Genomic DNA, 23,611 nt, shown 5'->3' with positions numbered 1-23,611 from the left:
CATTCTCTTCTTTATTTTGGAACCCTTATTTCTGAACTAGGGAGTTTCTCTGGAAGAAAACTTGAAAGACCATGCCCTGTTTAAGGATGTGGTGGTGGGACTGGGTGGTACCTCAGAACCTAATAGGTAATCTAGTTCAACATCCACACTTTGGTATTTTCTTATTTCAACAATGAAAATCCTTTGGCATCTTGTGAAGACAGAAAGAGGCCTTGTTTGGACACTCAAAAATCCTCTGACATGGACATCTTCATTGTAAAAAAAAAAAACCAGGATAATTATGCCTTCTAGGACCATTTCTCCCTTCCTCTACTATAGTAGGATCTGCTTGCTCATTGCCCAACATGCCTGGATGAAGGTCTGAGTGGAGACTATAGCCCAGGCAGGTCTCCACTAACCCAGACGAGGCTGAGCTACAGCTACACCATCTGCCTGGAGGGAGCCTAATGTTTGTAACTGGCCCAAAGGCTGCAACCCTGTAAAATGGAGTTCTGCGCCTGAGAGATCATGAGAGGTGCCTGGCACACAGTTAAGCACTCAATAAAGAGGGATGGAATTCTTATGAACTCTACATGAATATTTATTATAAGCTCATGAATTTTGTAACAATACAAAATGCCCAACCTAGTATTGGTAATTCTTACAGAAAGGATGGACCTATTCCCAACACTTGCAGCCTTATCCCGGATCTTACTGTAAAATTCTTGGAAATGGCTGGGATACTAAGATAACCAGGTATCTATAGCTCTGGTAAATAGTACTGCAATCGTTATTTATGGATCCTGCACAGTGAAGGGGGCTGGGAGGTGGAAATACAAAGAACTGCCAAGTTACAGAAAATCTCGAGTGGCAAAACAGAGATTTCTTTGATTTTCTTTTTAGTACATTCAAATGTAGAATACTTTTTCTTCCTTACTAGAGAAAGAAACTTGAGAGTTTTAACCTCCAATTTTGTTTTTCCTTCCAGGAAGTCTAAACCAGGGCCTAGCTCAACTTGGTTAAAGTCAGGCGCCGCCTTGGCCCTGGGCTTTAGTCTCCGGAGACGCTCAGACCTACAGCATCTCCGGATCGCCGTCCCCCAGCCGGCCCGAGTGTCCTGGGCACCCGGCGAGGACAGGGAGATGAGCGCAGCCTTGGCCCAGGTCTCCCGCAGAATCGCGTTTTAAACTCAGCGGGGCACTCGCAGCCCTCTCTGTATGAGGCGCGGGAGTTAATTTCGCCAAACTTGGGCTCGCCCGGAGTCTATCAGGTAGAGGAGCAGACCCTGGGCAGGTCGGATGAGGCCTGTGGGGGTTCTCCGCGTTCCCTGCACTGTTCGACCACCCAGAGAGCTTTTAGTTTCGAAGTTTTTAAAAAAATATTTTTCTTTAATTAATTAATTAATTTGTGGCCCTCGATAGAGTGCTGTAGTGTCATAGCTCACAGCAACCTCCAACTCTTGGGCTTAAGCGTTTCTCCTGCCTCAGCCTCCCAAGTAGCTGGGACTACAGACGTCCAATTTAAGGCCCGGTTATTTATTGTTGTAGTTTGGCTGGGGCCGGGTTCGAACCCGCCACCCTCGGTTTATGGGGCCGGCGCTCTACCCCCTGAGCCATAAGCACCGCCCCGTGCGAACATTTTTTTTTTTAAGGACCCGGGTCAGGTAGTTTTCACCAGAGCAACGGCGACCACGCAGGCCAGGAGGCCGCCGCCCCTGAGCGCGCTCCCGACGCCGCGCCGCACGCTGACGCGAGCGCGCCGGGGCGGGGCCCAGGTGAGCGGACGCGCGGGGGCGCGTCTCCGCCCCGGTGCCGCCTCCTGGAGGCGGAGGGGTGCGCGGGTCGGCCGGGAAGGAGGCGTGGGTATGGAGCCGGCGGCAGCCGCATTACCCAGGGCCCGCGCCGCCGCTTAGGGCGTCCCGGGGGCTCCTTGGGGGCTCGCCCGGCTCCGGGGACCCGAGGAGCCCGGCGCTGCGCGGATGGCCCTGCTCCCGCGGCCCGCGCTCACCCTCCTGCTGCTCCTGCTGGCCGCCGGGGTCAGATGCCAGGAGCAGGCCCAGACCACCGACTGGAGGGCCACCCTGAAGACCATCCGGAACGGCGTCCACAAGATAGACACCTACCTGAACGCCGCCTTGGACCTCCTAGGAGGGGAGGACGGGCTCTGCCAGTATAAGTGCAGTGACGGTGAGAGGGCACGCTGGCCAGTGCTTTCGGGGGCGTTGGAGTGAGGGAGGTCGCGGACGTGTGGGAGTGACAGAAACAAGACCGACGGTGTTTGTGTCCTTAGACTGTGGAAAAACTCAACCACTGCTAGAATCCTGCCGCTCTTGAGATGGAGCAACCTGAGTACAGATTCGCGTCGCTGTTGTTAGAACGTGAGCGGTTGGCTGCGTGTGCACTTTCCGGTGTTTTCATTGCTCCTGAATTACTTTTCCCCCCAGTTGCACGGAGTTGCCTAAGAACTTAGTGACGTAGGGATCATGGGAATGGGGTGGAACAGACTGGTTTTAGCTCAGTATTTTTGCTCTTGTAAATTAGTTGGCCATGCGAAGCAAACTGAAAATTTTAAAATCATGACGGTATTCACTTTTCTCAAGTATTGGTATTGGGTTTTGTTTGAGGGTGTTGGTTTTTTTTTCCCCTGCAAAGCTACAGAAAATTGTGACCTTTGTACAGACTTTTGGTGTACTTGAATGTTAAAGAGTTCTGATAACACTCTCAAAACCTGACAGTTTTCTTTCCTTGAATATCAATGACCCTTTCTTCTCATTGTTGGTTAATACGAATATTATTGTTTCATTTACTCTTTTCATGCTTCTTAAACTTCAGTTTTGTTTGCATCTGAGAATATGTTTGGTGGCCATGTGGGTGCTAATAAAATTTTTCAGGCAGAGATGTTCTTTTTAAGGCATTTGACTTTTCTGAACGATTAAATATTTTAATCGTTCAGAAAAAGTTGCTTAAGCTTCTGTTTGAAATTCAAAATGTTAAGATAGCACTGGAGAGATTGTGTTTCCAGTAAGATTAGTCAAGGTCATGGGCTCATTAATGCTGGTAGCTGAAAATAATAGGGAACCCTATAACTGTAATGGTAAAATCTGATGGTTTTATAGGTGAATTTAAAAGGAACCTATCTATATAATGTAAAACCTTGATGCCACCTGCTGCCTAGAATTCTCAAAATGATTTCTAGTTTCATGTTAATAGAATTAAAGAATGAGCTGTATTTTGTATGCTTAAAAGTGCTGAGCAGGTGCTGAGATGTGTTCCATTGCTTCCTAAATTTACACCTAAGTGTTATGATCATTATGCATCAGAGAGATGTTTTTGTCCTCGTACAGCTTGTTAGGAGGAATAAATGAATAAGGGTTAAGTGATTGTGTTTCCTGAAGTAAATGTTGTGCAGGTTACTTAGTCATCCCCATTATTTATTTATTTATTTTTGAGACAGAGTCTCACGTTATCATCCTCAGTAGAGTACTGTAGCATCATAGCTCACAGCAACCTCCATCTCTTGGGCTTAAGCAGTTCTCTTGCCTCAGTCTCCCAAGTAGCTGGGAATACAGGCACCTGCCACAACACCCGGCTATTTTTTTAGAGATGGGGTCTTGCTCTTGCTCAGGCTGGTCTCGAATCTGTGAGCTCAGGGCATTCCATCCGCCTTGGCCTCCCAGAGTGCTAGGATTACAGGTGTGAGCCACCTTGCCCGTCCCCATTTGTCACAAGTGGAGATTCAGTATTGAACAAAACAGACAAAAACTCTTGACTGTGGAGCTTATGTTCTGGTGGGAAGACAGTCAGTAAACTAATAAACAAGCAAAATAAGGCAACTATGACGTTATGTAATATGCCAGTGCTTTGAGAGCAGTAGGGCAGGGAAGATGGAAGCGGCTGTGTTGGAGGTAGTTTACTCTTCTAAATAGGTTGCTCAGGAAAGGCCTCATTGATATGGGAATATTTGCGAAGAAGTATGACAGTGTTAAAAGTGACACTGTGGTAATCCTTGAAAAAGAGCATTCAGGGATGACTTTGAAGATTTTGCTCTGAGGTGAAGAAAGCATGCAGTTGCCATTTACAGAGATAGGGAATACTTGGAAGGCGTAGTCTTTTTTATGAGTCCAGGATTCTAGAGTTTATTTACATTTGAAATCCCTGAAGTTGAATGGATACTAGTTCTATTAAAAAACTGTTTAAATCTATTCACTAAATCTTTTTAATCTTTTGCAGGGCTCTCAAAATTTGTCATTCAGAGTTTTAGAGCAAGGCATCCAGCATAAAAAACACAAACGAATGGGGGCGGCACCTGTGGCTCAGTGGGTAGGGCGCTGGCCACATATACTGAGGGTGGCGGGTTCAAACCTGACCCCGGCCAAACTGCAACAAAAACTAGCCGGGTGTTGTTATGGTCGCCTGTGGTCTCAGCTACTTGGGAGGCTGAGGCAAGAGAACCTCCTAAGCCCAGAAGTTGTAGGTTGCTGTGAGCTGTGTGACGCCATGACACTCTACCGAGAGTGATAAAGTGAGACTCTGTCTCTAAAAAAAAAAACAAAACCACACAAACGAATTTGAGGATTTCAGAAATGAAGAAATGGTATGTGCTTCAAAATCCTTTTGTATCTGTCTGTTCTTTGGGCTTGTGGTTTCAAGTCACCATGCTGATAATTACAACGCAATGAAAGTTATTTTTTTTAATTGTTGTTATAATACTTGAGAAGTCTCCCTGGAACAATGATTTAGCCTTTCCTACAGTTTGGAATGCAAGTGACCAAATCAGAAAAATCCCAAAGCTAGAGGAACATGGTGATTAAGGAATGGTTTTTACTTGGAAGAGTAAGATCGGGGGAGCTTGAAAAAATATTAATGGTAGGGAGAGGGTGGTCAGAGTAAGGAGCACAGACTAGACTATTGCATTCAGCTATCCTTGTTTTACCTAAGGGACTAGCATTATAGAGACTTGTTCCCTTTTTGGCTATTTTCCCCTTGGGTGAAAAAAAGGCTTTATTAAAAGTTAAGTTATTTAGGGGAATGCATTTGATGTTCTCTTTTTTTTAACTTTTTTTTCTCTTGGCAAAGACGATTTTGAATAAGAAAACTTTTCAGTTTCTTTTGAAAAACAGAAAACAAAATTGGTTTAAAAGTGTTTTAGAATTATGAATAAGGCCTGGCACAGTGGCTCATGTCTGTAATCTTAGCACTCTGGGAGGCCAAGACAGGTGGATCACTTGAGCTGAGGAGTTAGAGACCAGACTGAGCAAAAGCAAGACCCCTTTTCTCAAAATAGCTAGGTGTTGTGATGAGGGCCTGTAGTCCCTACTACTCAGGAGTCTGAGTCAGGAGGATCAGTTGAGCCCAAGAGGTTGCTATGAGCTATGACACCATGGCACTCTACCGAGGACAACAAAGTGAGACTCTGTCTCAAAATATATATATATATATGAATAAATTGTTAATTCATTCAATGATAAATGTTTTCACAGGATCCCTCTGGCTGTTGTTTGCTGAGAATAAAAAGGGTCAGAGGGGTTAGAGAGCAACAATGGAAGCAGAACAACACATGCAGGAGTCCAGACAAAAGATGGGGGTGGTTTTGTCCAGGTCAGTAGCAATGGAGGTAGTGAGAAGAGGTTGGATTTGAGGAAGAACTTAAAAGATTAGCCAATGGCATGGAAATAGGGTGTGAGTAGAGTCAAAAAATTATACCAAAGGATTTGGTCTGAACAACTGGAAGGATGGAATTGCCATTTACTGAAATGGGGAAGACCATGGAAAGGACAATTTTGGGGCATTAGGAAAAATAACAGCATATTCATATGCTTTTGAGAAGGATTCAATAGAGAGTAGAAACAGTGATAAGGGAGAAAGAGCAGAATTATTGGAGTCATATCCTTTGGCTAAGTGAGAGAGAAGGTTTCTAGTACATAAACCAAGAGATTGGTCAAGAATATATAGCATATCCCTTTAGTAGGAGCAAAGGTAGAGGATATGGGGACAGTCTGGTTAGGTGAATAGATGTTCAAGTTCTTTTGATTGCCTCAGCTTTCTCAGTGAAGTAGGAAGCAAGGGTATCAGCTGAGAGAGAAGATGAGAAATGGGGATGTTAAAGATTTGAGGAAAGTCAATGGACTAGAAAAGTAACATATAAAAACTAAGGACTCTGTGGAGCTTAATGACCGTGAATTTAAAGTTTCAAGTGTTTGGGAATACAGATTAGGATCTTACCACCATGTTTCTTCCAGAACATGGTGGGAGCATTGCGTGATCAGAAATTTCTCTTCTGCTTCATATTCCAGGTGAAAAAAATTGTTCTATTTGGAAGTATTTACCTCAAATTTACACACACACACAATGCCAAAGAAAAGTGTGTATGTATATATATACATATTTTAAGAAAGTAAAAAACTATATTAAAATTATAATACTCAATATATACTGATAACAGAAGAATAAAAGTCATATTGAGCACCTCTTATAATTGCAATTATCAAATATGACTTTAGTATTACAAATTTAATACAGTTTTCTCCTTTTGGGGGGGGGCACTCTGTGTGTGCACACATGAGACAGACTGTTATAGTCCATTATTTCACTTCCAAGAAACACAGTTGACAGTGTCCTATCTGATTCACCCTGTAAGTTTCAATTTGCTCAGCTTATCCCTTTTGCTCAGAGAGCTTCATTTGTTTCTGTCCACATGGATTTTATGCTTCTTGATTTTTTTTTTTTTTGTAAGGACAGAGTCTCACTTTATCACCCTCTGTAGAGTGCGATGGTGTCACAGCTCACAGCAACCTCCAACTCCTGGACTTAGGTGATTCTCTTGCCTCAGCCACCTGAATAGCTGGGACTACAAGCGCCCGCCACAACATCCAGCCATCTTTCTGTTGCAGTTTGGCTAGGATCGAGTTTGAACCTGCCACCCTCAGTACATGGGGCTGGCGCCCCACCCACTGAGTCACAGGTGCCACCCATGTTTCTTGATTTTTATGTATCTCAAAAATTTGGTAAAGACCCATGTATATATAAAGAGAGAGAGAGAAAAGTCTCAATCCAGGAAAATAATCTTTCCATGCAGTTATACACAGTGAATTTGGTTTGCTTTTTTAATTCTTCCTCTCATCTCTTTTTCTTAGCCTTCTGTATCTGTTCACAAACTTCAGAAGACAGTGGCCCCAAAACATCATGGTGTTTTAGTTTGAGTCTGATTTGTTTCTTCCCTTACTGAGTTTTTGTTTGCTTTTTAAAACATGGCACCATAGGAAATGCTAATTTTTTTAAACAGTTTAGCAGCTTATAACACCATTTGTAACAAAAGTTACAATTATATTAATACATTTGTAATTTTGGCATCTGTATCAACCTTATGTTTACTAAATAACCTTCTATATAACTTACTCAGAAATAATTATTTCAATTTCAAGGTGAACTTATGTTTTAGGAAACTAGTACTTCTAAGCTTCTTTTATTTATTTTTTTTGTCTGTAGAATGTTTCCCTTTTTCTTTTTTTCCACCTGGTAATTTCATGGATTCCCATTGTGTGCCAGACACACAGAGGAGTAAGACTAGGTTCCAGTTCTCGTGGAAACTGACTAATGCTGTGTTAATTTGGTCAATAAATGCCAGGAAGAAAGAAGGCACTATTTTAAATGGGGTCAGCAGGGAAGGCCTCACTGAGGAAGTGATCAAGATACTGCTTCAAAAGAAACTAAAAAACCAAATACAAACGTGCTCCTTTTGCCAATTTCGCCAGCATTTTTTTCATGGTGTTACCATCCAGTGTTTCATATCCAGTAGATATTGGGTTGATTTTAACAACAACCTTTTTTTTTTCGAGACAGTCTCAAGCTGTTGTCCTTGTTAGAGTGCTGTTACGTCAGCAACCTCCAACTCAAGCAATCCTCTTGCCTCAGTTTTTCTATTTTTAGTAGAGACAAGGTATTGCTTTTGCTCAGGCTGGTCTTGAATAGGTAAGCTCAAACAATCTACCCACCTTGGCCTTCCAGAGTGCTAGAATTACAGGCATGAACCACCGTGCCTGGTGATTTTAACAACTTCTTAAGACAATTATAAGCACTTGTCCTGGTTAAGACAGCAACCTCCTGTATTTTCATGCTTTCAGTCTCACTTTTGCCAGTTGATTTTCTCTGTGCTCTCTTCCTTATTATTCTCCTGTACTGGGCATGTTTTTATTTTTCCTGACTTCATTTGCTTCTGATCCTTCTCTTGTTCAAAGATAATCATCATTTATGAAGTGAGACAATAACTATATGTGTACACACATGTTCATATATGTATGTATCACTACCATCATACATCATAATGCCAAGAATGTCTTTATAGACTTGAAATTGAAAAAGGCTATGGATTTAGAGAAAATAAAAAGGGAAGGAAAAATAGAAGTACTGCTGTTGAATGAGTACTGAGGGGAATATTTCCTAGTTAGAAAAAAAAAAAAAGTACATACTTGAAGCCATTAGAAACCCATATGCTGGCTCGGCACTTGTGGCTCAACTGGCTAAGGCGCCAGCCACATACACCTGAGTTGGCGGGTTCGAATCCAGCCCAGGCCTGCCAAACAACAAGGACAGCTGCAACCAAAAAATATCTGGGCTTTGTGGCAGGCACCTATAGCCCCAGCTACTTGGGAGGTGGAGGCAGGAGAATCACTTGAGCCCAAGAGTTGGAGAATGCCATAGCACTCTATGCGGGCAACAGCTTGAGGCTCTGTCTCAAAAAAAAAAGAAAGAAGGAAAGAAACCCATATGCCTTTAAAATTGGACCCATATCAATTTAAGGGTGATAGTCTTTGCTACTTACGGAAGAGGTACCAGTAATCTGGAGACTGGCAGATGGGAGGGGGAATTATAAGGTGTTCAAAAAGTTGGAAAGATAGGGTAAACAGTATGTTAGTTACATTTCTTCAAATAAACAACCAATGTTCTTCTTCTACCTTTTCAGGTGATATACTTCTAAATTTAAGGCAATAAGACCAAGCTGGGTACAGTGGCACACATCTGTAATCCTAGACTCTGGCAGGCTGGGACAGGTGGATTGCTTGAGGTCAGGAGTTCAAGACCAGCCTGAGCAAGAGGGAGACCCCATAGAAAAATTAGCCCGATGTTGTGGCAGGCACCTGTAGTCCGAACTACTTGGGAGGCTAAGACAAGAGTATTGCTCAAGCCCAAGAGTTTGAGGTTTCTGTGAGCTATGATGTCACGGCACTCTACCCAGCACAACAGTGAGATTCTGTCTCCAAAAAACAAAACAAAACAATAAGACAAGTTGTTAACTTGAAAAATGTGTTGTAAATACACTATATTTTCTGTTTTCAGACTGTTTGAATATTCTAGGGTGTATTCATTGTACTTTTTTCAGATTTAACAGTTTGACCCATTGCTTAATGTGTCTTTCTAAATAAGTTTTTAAACATTTTAAACAGTTGATTGTTAAAACCTCTGATAACAGAGAACTTTGTGGTAAAGCTTAAGGAACTAGAATGGGTTTCCCAAGAATAAAATAGATCAGAGAAAACCATAGGTAAATGTGTAATCTCTCATGATGTTCCCATAAGAAATGTAGACTGGTTAAAACTAGGTTTAGGTGAAGTCACAGCTGGTCGAGCTGTCTACCCAATGGGTTGGGCTAATGACTTCATGACTATTATAGAGAGGGCTTGTCTGTAGCAGGGCGTTGCTGACCTCTGTTCTGATTAATGTCTGTGTCTAAGTCCATAATATATGGGAGCAGTAGGTAGTAACAGTAGATAGGTCTAGATTTAAGTTGCTGAACAGTCCTGAATGATGAACTTAAACTAACAAGATAGAATTATACAATCTAATATTTAGGTTTTGGCTTGGCATCTGCAGCTCAGTGGCTAGGGTGCCAGCCACATACACTGGCGGAGCTGTTGGGTTCGAATCCAGCCTGGGCCTGCCAAACAATGACAACACCAAACATAAAATAGCTGGTTGTTGTGGCGGGCACCTGTAGTCCCAGCTACATGGAAGGCTGAAGCAAAAGAATCGCTTAAGCTCAAGAGCTTGAGGTTGCTGTGAACTGTGACTCCACAGCACTCTACCCAGGGCGACATAGTTTAGACTATCTCAAAATAATAATAATAATAATAATAATATTTAGGTTTAAAATTTGCAAAAATGGTGAGCCTCTAGTAGTAAATCTTAAAAATTTAAGTTCATTTTAGAAAAAAACAACTGATGGTTTTGTACTACTGTCTGATGTGTGATGGCTCTGAGACTCAGAGGAAACATATGCTAATAACACCTTAGGCTATGTTAATAAGAGTACTTTAACCAACTTAAAAGGTAAAAAGGCCACCATATTTAATGATGTTCAGTTTGAAGTGCCACATTTTAAAGAGGTGTAACAAACTACAAGTGGTCAGTCTTTGGAGGTTTGATGATGCTTATGAAACTTAAAAGATGGAAGAGTAAACAGTCCTAGTTTATTAATTTATAGAGTATTATAACCGCCATGTGGATTAGCTTTCCACATCTTCTATTCATTAACGTATTCATTCATCAACAAATATTTATTGCAAACCTAGCCATATGCCAAGCACTGTTCTAGGCATTGGGAATACACAACAGACAAAACTTTCTGCTCTCAAGGATAAGGTAACAGATAATAAGTATGTTAGTGATATAGTATGTTAGAAGGTCTCATATGTTACAAATGAGATGGTCAGGGAACATTTTGCTGAAGAAGTGGATGTCTTAGTCTGTTTGGGCTGCTGTAAACTGGGTGGCTTGTAAGCAACAGAAATTTATACCTCATGGTTCTAGATGCTGGGAAGTCCAAGGTCAAGGAGCTGGCAGACTGAGGTTTTAGAGGGCACTTCCAGCTGTTTCCTCATGTAGTATGAGAGGCAAGACAGCTTTCTGGGGTCTCTTTTATAAGGGGACTAATTCAGTCCATGAGAGCTCTGTCCTCATGACCTCATTACCTTCCAGTGGTCCCAACTCCTAACAGCACCACACTGGTGATTAGGTTTCAACTTAGGAGTTGCCGGGTAACACAAATGCTCAGGAGAAACTATGTACATATCTGGAGAAAGAGCATCTACATACAGGAACAACAGGTTCAAAGGCCCTGAGGCAGGAGCAGACCTGGTATCTGGGGAACAGCAAAGAAGTCAGATATGATGGAATGGAGTAAGGAGGAAAGGGAGAGGGAAAACAGTAAGAGGATGAAGTGGGGGAAATCATGGAAGGACCAGATTATATCGAGTTTTACAGGCTTTGGATTTCATTGTGAATAAGATGAGAAGACATGGGGCAGCGCCTGTGGCTCATTGGTAGGGCGCTGGCCCCATACACCGAGGGTGGCGGGTTCGAATCCAGCCCTGGCCAAACTGCAACAAAAAAAAATAGCCGGGTGTTGTGGCGGGCGCCTGTGGTCCCAGCTACTCGGGAGGCTGAGGCAAGAGAATCGCCTAAGCCCAGGAGTTTGAGGTTGCTGTGAGCTGTGATGCCACAGCACTGTACCAAGGATGATAAAGTGAGAGTCTGTCTCTAAAAGGAAAAAAAAAGATGAGAAGACCTCGGGGGGAGTTGAGCAGAAGAAAGACCTGATCTAATCACTCAAGTTCAGTATTGAGATGGAACTGTAGCTGGGGTTGTGGGGTGGGGGGACCAAAGTAGGGAGACTAAGTAGGAATTTAAGGCAATAATCTGTGGTGACTTGGAGTAGGATGGTAGTGGGGAGGTGATGAGAAGTGGTTAGACTCTTAATATTTTGAAGGTAGAGTCAATGCTATTGAATTTAATGTGGGGTATAAGAACATAAGGCTCAAGCATGGCTAACATTTTTGCTCTGAGCATCTGAAGGATGGAGTTACTATTAACTAAGAAGAGGAAACCATGGCTAGAGCAGTATTGGGATACATGTCAGGAGGGACATCTTAAGTGTGAGATGCCTAGTAGGCATCCCTGGGGTTAGTATATCCTTCCTCTGTAGGCCCTTGTAAATAGGAAGGCAAAGCATAAACTGTTTTCTTAGGAATGAAGGACTAAAAGCAGGAGATAAGAGGTAAAGGTCACAGTGACTCATCTGTGGTAGCTTGAGGCATCTAGCTTTGTTTTCCAAGGGCCCAGAAACCACCCTACTTGGACACTGCAGGAGCGACAAGACCAAGTTCTCTCACCGGCGTCCTGTTTTCTAGACTCCTCTTAACCATCTTTTTTGTGCACAGTGCTCCTTAAGAATCAGTGGAGCAGGCTATATAGCTTTATATCTCTATGAGGTTATATACCTTCTTGAGGCTATACTTGGTCACCTCAGTTGAGCATGGATCTTCTTAGCAACTCAAACCCAGACTTTGGGTTACTTATTTTGATGGATGATTACTGAAAGAGGTGCTTTCTCCACCTCTTTACTTTACTTTTGGAGGATAACCATATCTCTATTTAGGTCTCCTAGCAATAAATGTTAGTTGAATGAAATTTAGTGGAATACTTTGTCTCTCTCGTGTATACAATTGTGGGGTGATATTTGGAAACTATGCCATGTCTTATGGCTGAAATAACTGGATAATATTTTTTTTTTTGGAGACAGAGTCTCACTTGTTGCCCTCGGTAGAGTGCACTAGCATCACAGCTCACAGCAACTAACAAACTCTTGGGCTCAAGCAACTCTCTTGTCTCAGCCTCCTGAGTAGCTAGGAATACAGGTGCCTGCCCCAATGTCTGGCTAATTTTAGAGATGCGGTCTCACTGTTGCTCAGACTGGTCTTGAAGTCCTAAACTCAGGCAGTCCACCCGCCTCTGCCTCCCAGAGTGCTAGGATTATAGGCGTGAGCCACCACACCCAGCCAGAATATTCCATTTTAGAAGTAAAGTTAAATTGTAGCCCCAAACATTTGTAAGGATTATCATGTAGAGAGTTGTGTTTTCCTCAAGGGGCAGAGGAATGTTTTCAGGAAGGCAGAAGAATGTCTTAACAATTCATGCCATTCCACGGTGGGATGGGTTATTTCTTGTTGTAGGAGGATTGTGGGCAACATGCAAAAACACAGTAGGTCCTCCTATATAGGCTTACCGCATTTTAATGTATTTTGCTTCAGTGCACTTCTAGGTGATTTTTTTTTAACTTATTGAAGGTTTGTAGCAACCCTGAATGGAGCAAGTCTGTCAGTATCATTTTCCCAACAACATGTGCTCAGTTTGTGTCAGCATTTTTTATCAATAAAGTACTCTTAAGAATGTACATTGGTAAATCTATTGCACACATAATAGATTACAGTATAGTATAAACGTAACTTTTATTTGCACTAAGAAACCAAAAATATTGTATGACTCACTTTATTGTTATGGCCTGGAACTGAATCTGTATTATCTCCAAGGTGTGCCTGTATTAAATTAGGTGATATATTTCTGAAATACTCTCCTAAACTTAACATTGCTGTGATATTGTTCTTTTTCCTTGTTACTGAACCATTGATGCTATTAGAGAGCGTTAGCATAGCTGGAGTACTGTAGTTCCCCAGGTACCCTTCTGACCGTTTCCTATACCTGGCAAAGGAGTGTATCTGTGAAATGATTAGTGTTACAGAAGCAGAATGTATGGTCTTCTAGTGTCGTTAAGATTACTAAATGATCATCAGATGACCTTGTCTTCCTTAGCTATAGGATCTAGCTGAGAGAATTAGTTAGTTAATGGTTATTGAGGTCTGTGTTTGATGGAGTGTTTACTGAAGATTGGAAAAATAAAATGTGTTAGAATATACAGGAACACAGAGTAGATTTATCTTTCATATATATGGACCCAGTCTGCCATGTAACCTCTGAAATTTCCAGAAGTCAAGGAAAAGTACTTACGTTTTGTAGGCATAGGCTTACAAATAATTACGTTTTATGAACTACTAGTTATGTATACATGTGCATGTTTGTATTCTGCATTCTTCATAGGAGAGGTAACAGTTAGACAATTAGCATTCTTAATGCTCATCCAAATAAATATTCAGTATTTCCAAGGCTGTGTGGACCTTTTTTGTTATATATTTTATTTCTGTCATATTTGAAAGTTAATTATGATACCATTTATATTTTATAGGATCTAAACCTTTCCCACGTTATGGTTACAGACCCTCCCCGCCGAATGGATGTGGTTCTCCACTGTTTGGTGTTCATGTAAATATTTTTTTATTTGATGTTTTATTTTATAGGCCATTTCTATTAGATCTATTTGAATGCAGTAATACTTTTGATAATATAAGACTATCAGTATATCCTCAGGTTCACAAATAATTTTAGTCTGGTATAGTAGTAATCGGGTTTATTTACATTCTTTTATGGCAGAACATTTAGTATGGTTACTAAATGAAGTAAAGTTAATGTTTTATCTTTGAATCTTATAAATGTTAATACCATTTAAATGATATTTCTTAATGTTGCAATCATGGTCTAAAAGTTGTGAGTATGGAAATACCTGGGTATAAAATGTGTAGATAAAACTTTTTCTGGCTGAGCGCAGAGGCTCACTCCTGTAATCCTAGCACTCTGGGAAGCCACGGCAGGTGGGTTGCCTGAGCTCACAGGTTTGAGACCAGCCTGAGCAAGTGCAAGACCCCATCTATAAAAAATAGCTTGGCATTATGGTGGGGGCCTGTAGTCCCAGCTATTCAGGATAATGAGACAAGAGAATTGCTTGAGTCCAAGAGTTTGAGGTTGCTGTGAACAATGATGCCATGGCACTCTACTGAGAGTGACAAATGAGATTCTGTCCCCCGCAACCCCCCCCCTCCAAAATGTGTTTTTTACATTGAAACAAGGCTAAGTGGGATAGCTGTGTCATGGTTATAGGAGAGACTGGACCCAAGCCAAGTATTATGAGGAAAAATGTTTATGAAAGTGATTCTTAGATATAAGGGTGTAAGTTATTTTAAATAATTAAAGATAAGTTATAGATTCAGAGCAATGTTATTTTTGGGGAATGGATAAAGATTTTTTAAAAACAAAATTTGAGTTGTAGGAGTTTAAAAGTTTTCTGTGACATTTTATTTGGGGTGAGAGTGGCAAAAAACACTTTCATATCTAAAAATCATACTAGAGAAAATTTTTAATGCATTATATATATTTTTTTAGACAGGGTCTCACCCTGTTGCCCAGACTAGAATACAGTAGTATCTTCATATCTTCATAACTTACTGTGGTGTCATCATAGTTCAATCCTCCTGCCTCAGCCTCCTGAGTTGCTAGGACTACAAGCATGCACCATCACACCTGGCTAATTTTTTCTATTTTGTAAAGATAGGGTCTCACTGTGTTGCTCAGGCTGGTCTTGAACTGTTGGCCTCTAGCAGTCCTCCTGCCTTGGCTTTCCAAAGTGCTAGAATTATAGGAATGAGCCACCACACCCAGCTTCTTGTTTTTAGAACTATGTTTTGTGTTTTGGGTGATTGGAAGTTGTTTGTTACCATATTCTAACACTGCAGAGCAGGGATCAGTAAGGCATGGCTGAAACAAAGTAACATGGGTGGGTGTGGATAAGAGTAATGGGGAGATTTCTAAGATGGAAAACCTTTGTAGGCAGAAATCGATTTTGGAATTATCTATACAGCAGTCATTGTCATTTCTATTAGGTCTGTTTGAATGCAGTACTTTAGCAGAGGAGTCTTGCATTTTATTGACAATAATTCATCCAAATGTTTCTTGCAGCTTAACGTTGGTATCCCTTCCCTGACGAAGTGCTGCAACCAACATGACAGGTGCTATGAGACCTGTGGCAAAAGCAAGAATGACTGTGACGAGGAGTTCCAGTATTGCCTCTCCAAGATCTGCCGAAATGTGCAGAAAACACTAGGACTAGCTCAGCATGTTCAGGGTAAGGATGTTCTGGCAGGTTGGGGAGGAGTGCACTTTTAAAAGTTTTACTGAATGCTTTATATTGTAGTATAGAAATCTTTCATATGAATTATCTATTGTGGAGCAGACTGTTCCATTTTCTCAGGTGAGGAGTTGATGATTTCATAATCTGAAATGATTTATAGTCACAGAAGCAAAAATTATTAAGAGACCTTGGGAAGAGGGTGTTTGAGGCAGAGATAGAATTCACCACCTTGTATCCTGAAGTATGTATCTCTGATCATCCAGAGCCTAAAGTATGAAACTCTGAATCTCATGTCTTAGCCCATTTGGCCTACTATAACAAACTACCAAAGACCGCAAGACTTAGTAACAAATTTATTTCTTACAGTTTGGGAGGCTGAAGAGAATAAAACCAAGGCACCAACAGATTCATTTTCTGATGAGTGCCTACTTCCTGGTTCATAGAGTAGTGCTTTCTAGCTGTGTCTTCCCATGGTTGAAGGAACTAGGCTGCTCTCTGGGTTGTCTTATTTATAAGGGCACTAATTCTATTCATGAAGGCCCCACTCTCATTACCTTAATCGCCTCCCAAAGTTCTCACCTAATTTCATCAGTTTGGAGGTCAGAGTTTCAACATATGCGTTATTAGGGGTCAGGCCGGTACCTATAATCCTAGCACTCTGGGAGGCTGAGGCAGGCAGATTGCCTGAGCTCAGGAGTTCAAGACCAGCTTGAGCCAGAGCAAGACCACATCTCTAAAAATAGCCAGGCATTGTGATGGGCACCTGTAGTGCCTGCTACTCAGGAGGCTGAAGCAAGAGGAGCACTTGAGCCCAACAGTTTGAGGTTGCTGTGAGCCATCACACCACGGCACTCTACCAAGGGCAGCAAAGTGAGACCCAGAAAAAAAAAAATGTGTTTTGGAGGATTACAAACATTCAGACCACTGAATTTAAGAGTATAGCATGATGGCTCATGCCTATAATCCTAGAACTTTAGGAGGCTGTGGCAGGAGCATTACTTGAGACCAACAGTTCGAGACCAGCCTGAACCTGAGCAAGACTCTATCTCTACAAGCAAATAATAAAATTAGCCAGGCGTGTACACCTATAGTCCCAGCTACTTGGGAGACTGAGGCGGGAGACCAAGAGTTTGAGGTTGCAGTTAGGTATGATGATACCACTGCTCTCTAGCCCTGGGTAACAGGGCAAGACCTTGTCTGAAAGGAAAAAAAAGTATAGCACACTGCACATCGGATTTGGAGTAAGAAGTTCTAGAAGATTTGTCTTACCTCTGTCTCTTCCTATTTATCTGTTGGTATAGCCCCCCAAATCATGCCCAGGTTCAGTGAGTTCACTAGGAAAACCAGAGGACCTCTCATATAGTTGTACTTACTGCTATGATTTATTATGGTGAAGGGAACAAAGCAAAATCAGCAAAGAAAAAGCCTTTTAATGTCCTCATTTTCTAATTGGGGAGGATGATATTACTCCCTTTACAGAGTTGTCACAAAGGTGAAATGAAATATTTGTGAAAATACAGTTCACTATTTAAATACTAGTATTTATAAGATTTCTCTACTGTCAAGCCAACGAATGTGCTGTACACTGAAGTCAGAAGATGACCGTAATGGGAAGGGGCAAGGAAGGAAGCTAACAGCTTCAGCACTTATCATAAAGTGCTGTGCTAGATAGATACTTACTCACGTGTCCTTTTGATGCTAAAAAAAACCTGAAGAGCTGGGTGGTATTATCTCTGTTGTTTAAGGGAGGAAACTGGTTCAGAAAGAAGTAACTTGCCTCAAGTTTGCATTTAGACTATTTATCTCTAAAATCTATGTTCTGTCTGCTACAATATTCTCTACATAGTCCCATATCGTAGCTCTCATTCTAATTCCTAATCCTAACTGTCAAGAAAGGCATCTCTGCTACACGTGAAGCTTGAATTCACCACCTCTGTATCCCTTTGGAGCTATTGGCTAAGGTAAACTAGCTGAAGCATAGATGGGTATATTTCCTGTTTTCTGAGCTAAGGACTGAAACCAGTTTTCTTGTAGTTCCTATTTAATAGTGATAGCCTCTACACATCTGTGGTTGGTTGTTCTTTGGTGGCACAGTCTTTTGGAGAATTTTGAAACTGTTAAGATTTGTAATGAAAACTTTCTTCCTTAACATGAATATTTGAAACTGAAAACATTTGGACAACTAAAAGCCACTCTGCTATATCTCTGTAAGTATAACATGTTCAAATACTTTCACCTATGTGTTCCAGGTTTCTCCGAATAAGAAAAGTAAATAGGCTCAGCGCCCATAGCACATTGGTTATGGCACCAGCCACATACACCAAGGGTGGCAGGTTCAAACCCAGCCCTCCTGCACCCCCCCAAAAGAAAAGTAAATAAATCAATTATGTTTCTTATAGTCTTAAAAAAGTTTTAAAAGCCCTTCCAGGGTAAAAATCCTTTTGGTTCCTATGGTCCTTCTCCTCCAAGCCATATTTGGATATTGATCAAAGAATTTATATTAAGTGTCTTAAGTGCCTGTGATCAGTTCTCAGAAGCCATTGGCAACAATAAAATGTGTTGAGGTTTCTATTTTTAAACTTTGTTTCTTCTGCATTAAAACATCTTTCCTCAAAATGTGTGTGTGAACAGGCATCTCTATTGGCAATTATATTTTTCGGATTAAAGGAACATTAACACTGATTAATCAGTACTATTTATAAAGACTTATTTGTCTGGGATAAACAATTGGGTTGAACAGTTTAATGCAAGCAAAATATAAGATACATTTAAAGAGACTAAAACTGGAAGTTTATACACGCATGTTATACACATATAACAGTATGTGAGAGTTTGGGAACATGTTTGCTAACGTGGTTTGAGTGCTCACTAGAGATGAGCTTGACAGTGTGTTGTGATATGTAATACAGGTGAAAGGGGAGAGATGCTTTGCAGTTGCCCAGCAGTAATTGTGTTTCCTTACTTTGCAGCATGTGAAACAACCGTGGAGCTCTTGTTTGACAGTGTCATACATTTAGGCTGTAAACCATACCTGGACAGTCAGCGAGCTGCATGTAGGTGCCGTTATGAAGAAAAAACAGATCTTTAAGGAAGATACTGACAGCTGGTGACAGATGATGATGGAAGAACATAGTCTTTGCCCAAGAACAAATGTTTTTATAGCATAAAAATATTTTATGAAAAGATTAGTTTAAGACCTTATAAAAGTTTATATTTTAACATTAAAACCTCGAAGTAAAACATCGTGGAGGAGGTCAGAGGAGGCGCGCCTGCCTTCTCAGCCGCCCTCCTGGTGGTTGTGCCTTAGTGTGCCAAATTGTCTTGACCAGTATGTTTTAAGGGCAGAATTTTTACAAAGAAGCATTATATAACTTGATTTTTGCAACCAAATTTACCAAGAAAAATGAGATCAAATATAAAATTCATTATAAAGGCTGTTCAACATTATTATTTTTTTGGAACTACGGGAAATTCTTCACTTAATTACACATAATTTGTTGTTTTTCTATAGTCCATTGAGCCTATAAATAAGTCACACTTCTATTAGGGCTAATTATAAGGACAAGGTTTCCATGTCTGTTTTTCAGCTGATCACCACTCAGGAAACAAACCCAGCATATGTAATCTAAATATTATGTAATATGCGTAGAAGGTGACGTGAAGAAGATACAGAAACATAGCTACTTCCGTTTTATGGACCACTCATAACACAAAGGTCTAATTTGGAGTAAAGGTGGATATAATGAAACAAATGAAAATTTATTTAACAAACACATTAGTGCGCTATTTACTGTTATCCTTTGATGTTTATTTCCTAGCACTTGTTCCTTGTGGTAGATGCTGGGATATTTTTAAAAGACTGTAACCTTTTACTAATTGTGGACTTAATAAAAGTTGTTCTTGATACCTTTTTTTCTTTTTCAAGTCTAACTCTGGAGTTAAAGGAATGGAAAAGGTAAGGTAAAAATAACTGCCTCTCGTGAATCTCTTATTGATATTGAAAATTATTAACAGATGTTTAAGAGCAAATCCCAGAAAATTTTGCTGCCTCTGAAAATGTCTGTGAATGTTGAAAAAAATTTTTTTTTGGTTGAGACAGAGTCTCATTTTGTTGCCTTCTGTAGAGTGCTGTGGCATAAATCACAGCAACCTCAAACTCTTGGGCTCAAGTGATCCTCTTGCCTCAGCCTCCCAAGTAGCTGGGATCACAGGCGCTCACCACAACACCTGGCTGTTTTTACTGGGGTGGGAGTCTGGCTTTTGCTCAGGCTGGTCTTGAATTCAGGCAATCCATCTGCCTCAGCCATCCAGAGTGCTAGGATTACATATGCGAGCCACCGAGCCCTACCAAATGCTGAAAACTCTTCAACCTCTTGGAATGGCCAGCTGTGTTCCTATACTGGCCTTTTCTTAGCACTGGCTGTTGCCTGTCCCTAGCCCAGGATCCCAAGTTATATATATCTTTCTGGTACCCAGGGGTCAAAGTTGGAAAGTCAGAGAAGGACAGCACAAAGAGAGGTGGTTCTTTGTAAGTCATTAGAGGCAGAACTGGGCAGAGGAAACATGTTCTGAGAAAGGGCCACATTCCTGTCATTGCCAGGAACTTAATATCTTCAACTTGAGATGGTGGTAGCTGTTCGGCTAAGAGATGTGTCTTCTGTTAGAGCAGGCAAGTATATGCCTGTGGCCAAGTGAGCAAACTGAGCTCCAATTTAAATCTTTGCAACCCTTAATTGATATGTATTTCAAACTTTTGTAAGAGATAGAGTTTTTTTAAACAATTTTGTTTTGTTTTTGTGAGACACGGTCTCAAGCTGTCACCCTGCGTAGAGTGATATGGCATCATAGCTCACAACAACTGCCAACTCTTAGGTTCAAGCAATCCTCTTGCCTCAGTTTTTCTATTTTTAGTAGAGACGGGGTCTCGCTTTTGCTCAGGCTGGTCTCCAACTCACACAATCCACCAGCCTCTGCCTCCCAGAGTGCTAGGTTTACAGGTGTGAGCCACTACACCTGACCTCAAGAGGTACAGTTTTAAAAGTTGTTTCAATACTTAATCAGTTTTTATTTCTTAAATGCTTGATGAGGTAATTTGAAACTATAATGAATTTGTGGATTTTCTTAGCAGCATTGACTTTCTTCAGAGGATAAACTCAGACTGTCTTTATAATATATTTAATTCATGGGCATAAATTATATAAAGATTAGTAGAAAGAGTTTTATGTTCAGATTTTTTTAAAAAATAGACTTATCTTGGAGTAATTTTAGATTTATAGAAAAGTTACAAAGAAAGTTTCTGTATACCATTCACCCAGTTCTCTCTAATGTTAACATTTTATGTAACCATGAAACATTTGTCAAGAGCTCAGAAACTAACATTGGTAATTACATTAACTAAACTCTGTTCTTCGGATGGCACTAATTTTTCCACTAATGTCATTGTTCACTTCCAGGAACTAATCTACCCTGTTTCCCCAAAAATAAGACAGTGTCTTATTTTAAGGTGTGCTCCAAAGATGCGCTAGGTCTTATTTTCAGGGGATGTCTTATCTTTCCTGTAAGTAGGTCTTATTTTCGGAGGATGTCTTATTTTCAGGGAAACGGGGTAGCATACACTGCATTAGTCATCATACCTAGTTAACCTCTAGTCTGTGATGACCCCTCAGTCTTTCCTTATTTTTCATAACCATGACAATTTTGAGGAATACCCGTCAGGTGTTTTGTAAAATAATCCCACAATTTTGGTTTGTCTGATGTTTCTTCATGATTAGACAGGGATTTTGAATTTTTGAGAATAATATACCACATAGGTGAAGGGTCCTTTTCACTGCATTATATCAGGAGTTACATACTATCTGCCTGTTATATTGACTTTGGAAACTTGGTTAAGGCAGTGTCTGTTGGTTTCCTCTGTTGTAAAGTTACTATTTTCCTTTTCTTCACTTCTGTTCTTTGGAAACCAGTCACCAGGTCCAGTCAGTGGGAGGTGGGAGATGAGCAAGATTCAACCTCCTGGAAGAGAAAGTTACTATATATATATATATTAACCCATGTATGTATACATATCTATAATTAGTATATATATATTATATACATTATATATAATTATATAATATAATATATTAATATATATTAACCCGTGTATGTATACATATCTATAATTATTTCTGTGTATGTGTATATTAGGCAAACAAGAGTTTGTACTGATGTCTTCAAGTCAAATTCTGTTCCATAGGGCATATATTTAGCTTTTAAAGTTTTTATTTTCCCTGTTCACTGAGGCTGGTGGGTTTCAACTTGGCCCGGGCCTGCTAAAACAACAATGACAACTGTAACAAAAAATAGCTGGGCATCGTGGTGGGCACCTGTAGTCCCAGCTTCTTGGGAGGCTGAGGCAAGAGAATCGATTAAGCCCAAGAATTGGAGGTTGCTGTGAGCTGTGACATTACAGCACTCTACTGTGAGGGCAACATAGTGAGACTCTGTCTCAAAAAAACAGATTGGTTTAAAACATTAAGAGATTAACACAGAACTATGCAGGGAATAAGGAACATGACAATGCATTAAAAATAACATTTTAAAGTTCTATAATGCTATGTTTATGCTTCTTAACTAAACAATTCTGCCTCCTCTGTTCATCTCTATTCTAAGACAGATCTTTGAAAATAATGCAAAATGTCTGAATATGACAACTCAAGGCATGAGGTCAAATAGGTTATAGAGAAAACAAACCACAAAATGCTGAAAACGTTTCTCTCTAAATTTGAGATACCTCAGTGTCTGACAGATAATAATGAAGCTGGCATTAGAACCTGAGTAGACTTTCCCAGTCCTAGGCACAGAACCATTTTATTGTGGATAGTATTGCTTTCAAAGGCTAAAATTATAATTCTGAAATAATTACCCAAGAAAATATTTTGTTTTTGAGACAGAGTCTCACTCTGATGCCCTGGGTAGAGTGCCATGGCTTCAACTTAGCTCACAGCAACCTCAAACTCTTGGGCTCAGCCTCCAGATTAGCTAGGATTACAAGATATTTTATGCACACAATGAAAATCATTAATGTACACAGCTATGATTTAATAATTAAAAAAAAAGGAAATCTTGCCTCAGCCTCCTGAGTAGGATTATGGGCTCTCTCCAATGCCTGGCTAGTTTTATTATTATTATTATTTTTTTTTTCAGTTGAAACAGGGTCTTGCTCTTGCTCAGGCCGGTCTCTAACTTCTGAGCTCAAGCAATCCACCTGCTTAAGCCTCCCAAATGGCTAGGATTACAGGTATAAGCCATGGCACCTGGCCAAGAAAATATTTTGTATTTATGTTTTACGATAAGACAATATAAAATTATACATTGAAATATATAACCACATAGACTATAGAAGTAATATTCTGAGGTAATAGCATACCTATGGAGAAAAGATGACAAATTCTTTTCATCTGCTCTGTTCAATTAAGTGGAAAGTCGGCCAATTAGGGTTCCATTCCTGAAGAAGAAGTGTTTTGAAGACTCAGAGACCCTGAAAATGAGGCAAAAGGACAGGGAGTTCTGGTGATCAGGTAACTCATTCAAACTGGATAAAATCCAGAGTGCCAATGTTAAAACACTGAAGCCGATTCAACGGCTAAATATTTGTTGAGCAATTCCTAAATGCTCAGCAGTTGGGCTAACTACTGAGGAAACCAAGAGAAAGCCAGTCCTGCTTTCACTGAGTATTAGAAGATGGTGAGGCTCGGCACCCATAGCACAGTGGTTACAGTGCCAGCCACATACACCAAGGCTGACG

At 40.6% G+C, this 23,611-nt stretch overlaps 2 protein-coding genes across 4 annotated transcripts in view; both read left to right on the top strand.

The window, feature by feature from the left end:
* Nucleotides 1–1,774: 1,774 nt before the first annotated feature.
* PLA2G12A (phospholipase A2 group XIIA) lies at nucleotides 1,775–19,733 on the top strand. 3 transcript variants are annotated; one of them, XM_053565339.1, is made up of 5 exons: nucleotides 1,775–2,165; nucleotides 14,050–14,126; nucleotides 15,654–15,819; nucleotides 18,015–18,032; nucleotides 18,795–19,733. In XM_053565339.1, the coding sequence occupies exons 1-5, from the start codon at nucleotides 1,958–1,960 to the stop codon at nucleotides 18,911–18,913; spliced, it is 588 nt and encodes a 195-aa protein (XP_053421314.1). In that variant the 5' UTR covers nucleotides 1,775–1,957; the 3' UTR covers nucleotides 18,914–19,733. The 3 variants fall into 3 exon arrangements, with proteins under 3 accessions (XP_053421314.1, XP_053421397.1, XP_053421467.1); XM_053565422.1 differs by lacking the exon at nucleotides 18,015–18,032; XM_053565492.1 differs by lacking the exons at nucleotides 18,015–18,032; nucleotides 18,795–19,733 and adding an exon at nucleotides 18,075–18,788.
* The window catches only part of CASP6 (caspase 6), a 17,925-nt gene continuing 13,957 nt past the window's right edge, over nucleotides 19,644–23,611 (top strand). Inside the window, exon 1 of the mRNA XM_053565150.1 lies at nucleotides 19,644–19,780. Coding sequence (XP_053421125.1) covers nucleotides 19,772–19,780 — 9 coding nt within the window. The 5' untranslated portion in view covers nucleotides 19,644–19,771. The remainder of the gene's footprint in view (nucleotides 19,781–23,611) is intronic.

Source organism: Nycticebus coucang, chromosome 1 (genome assembly GCF_027406575.1).
Source record: "Nycticebus coucang isolate mNycCou1 chromosome 1, mNycCou1.pri, whole genome shotgun sequence".
In the NCBI taxonomy this organism is placed as follows: domain Eukaryota; kingdom Metazoa; phylum Chordata; class Mammalia; order Primates; family Lorisidae; genus Nycticebus; species Nycticebus coucang.
Note: the sequence above shows the minus strand (reverse complement) of the source record. Positions and strands in the feature narration are given on the sequence as shown.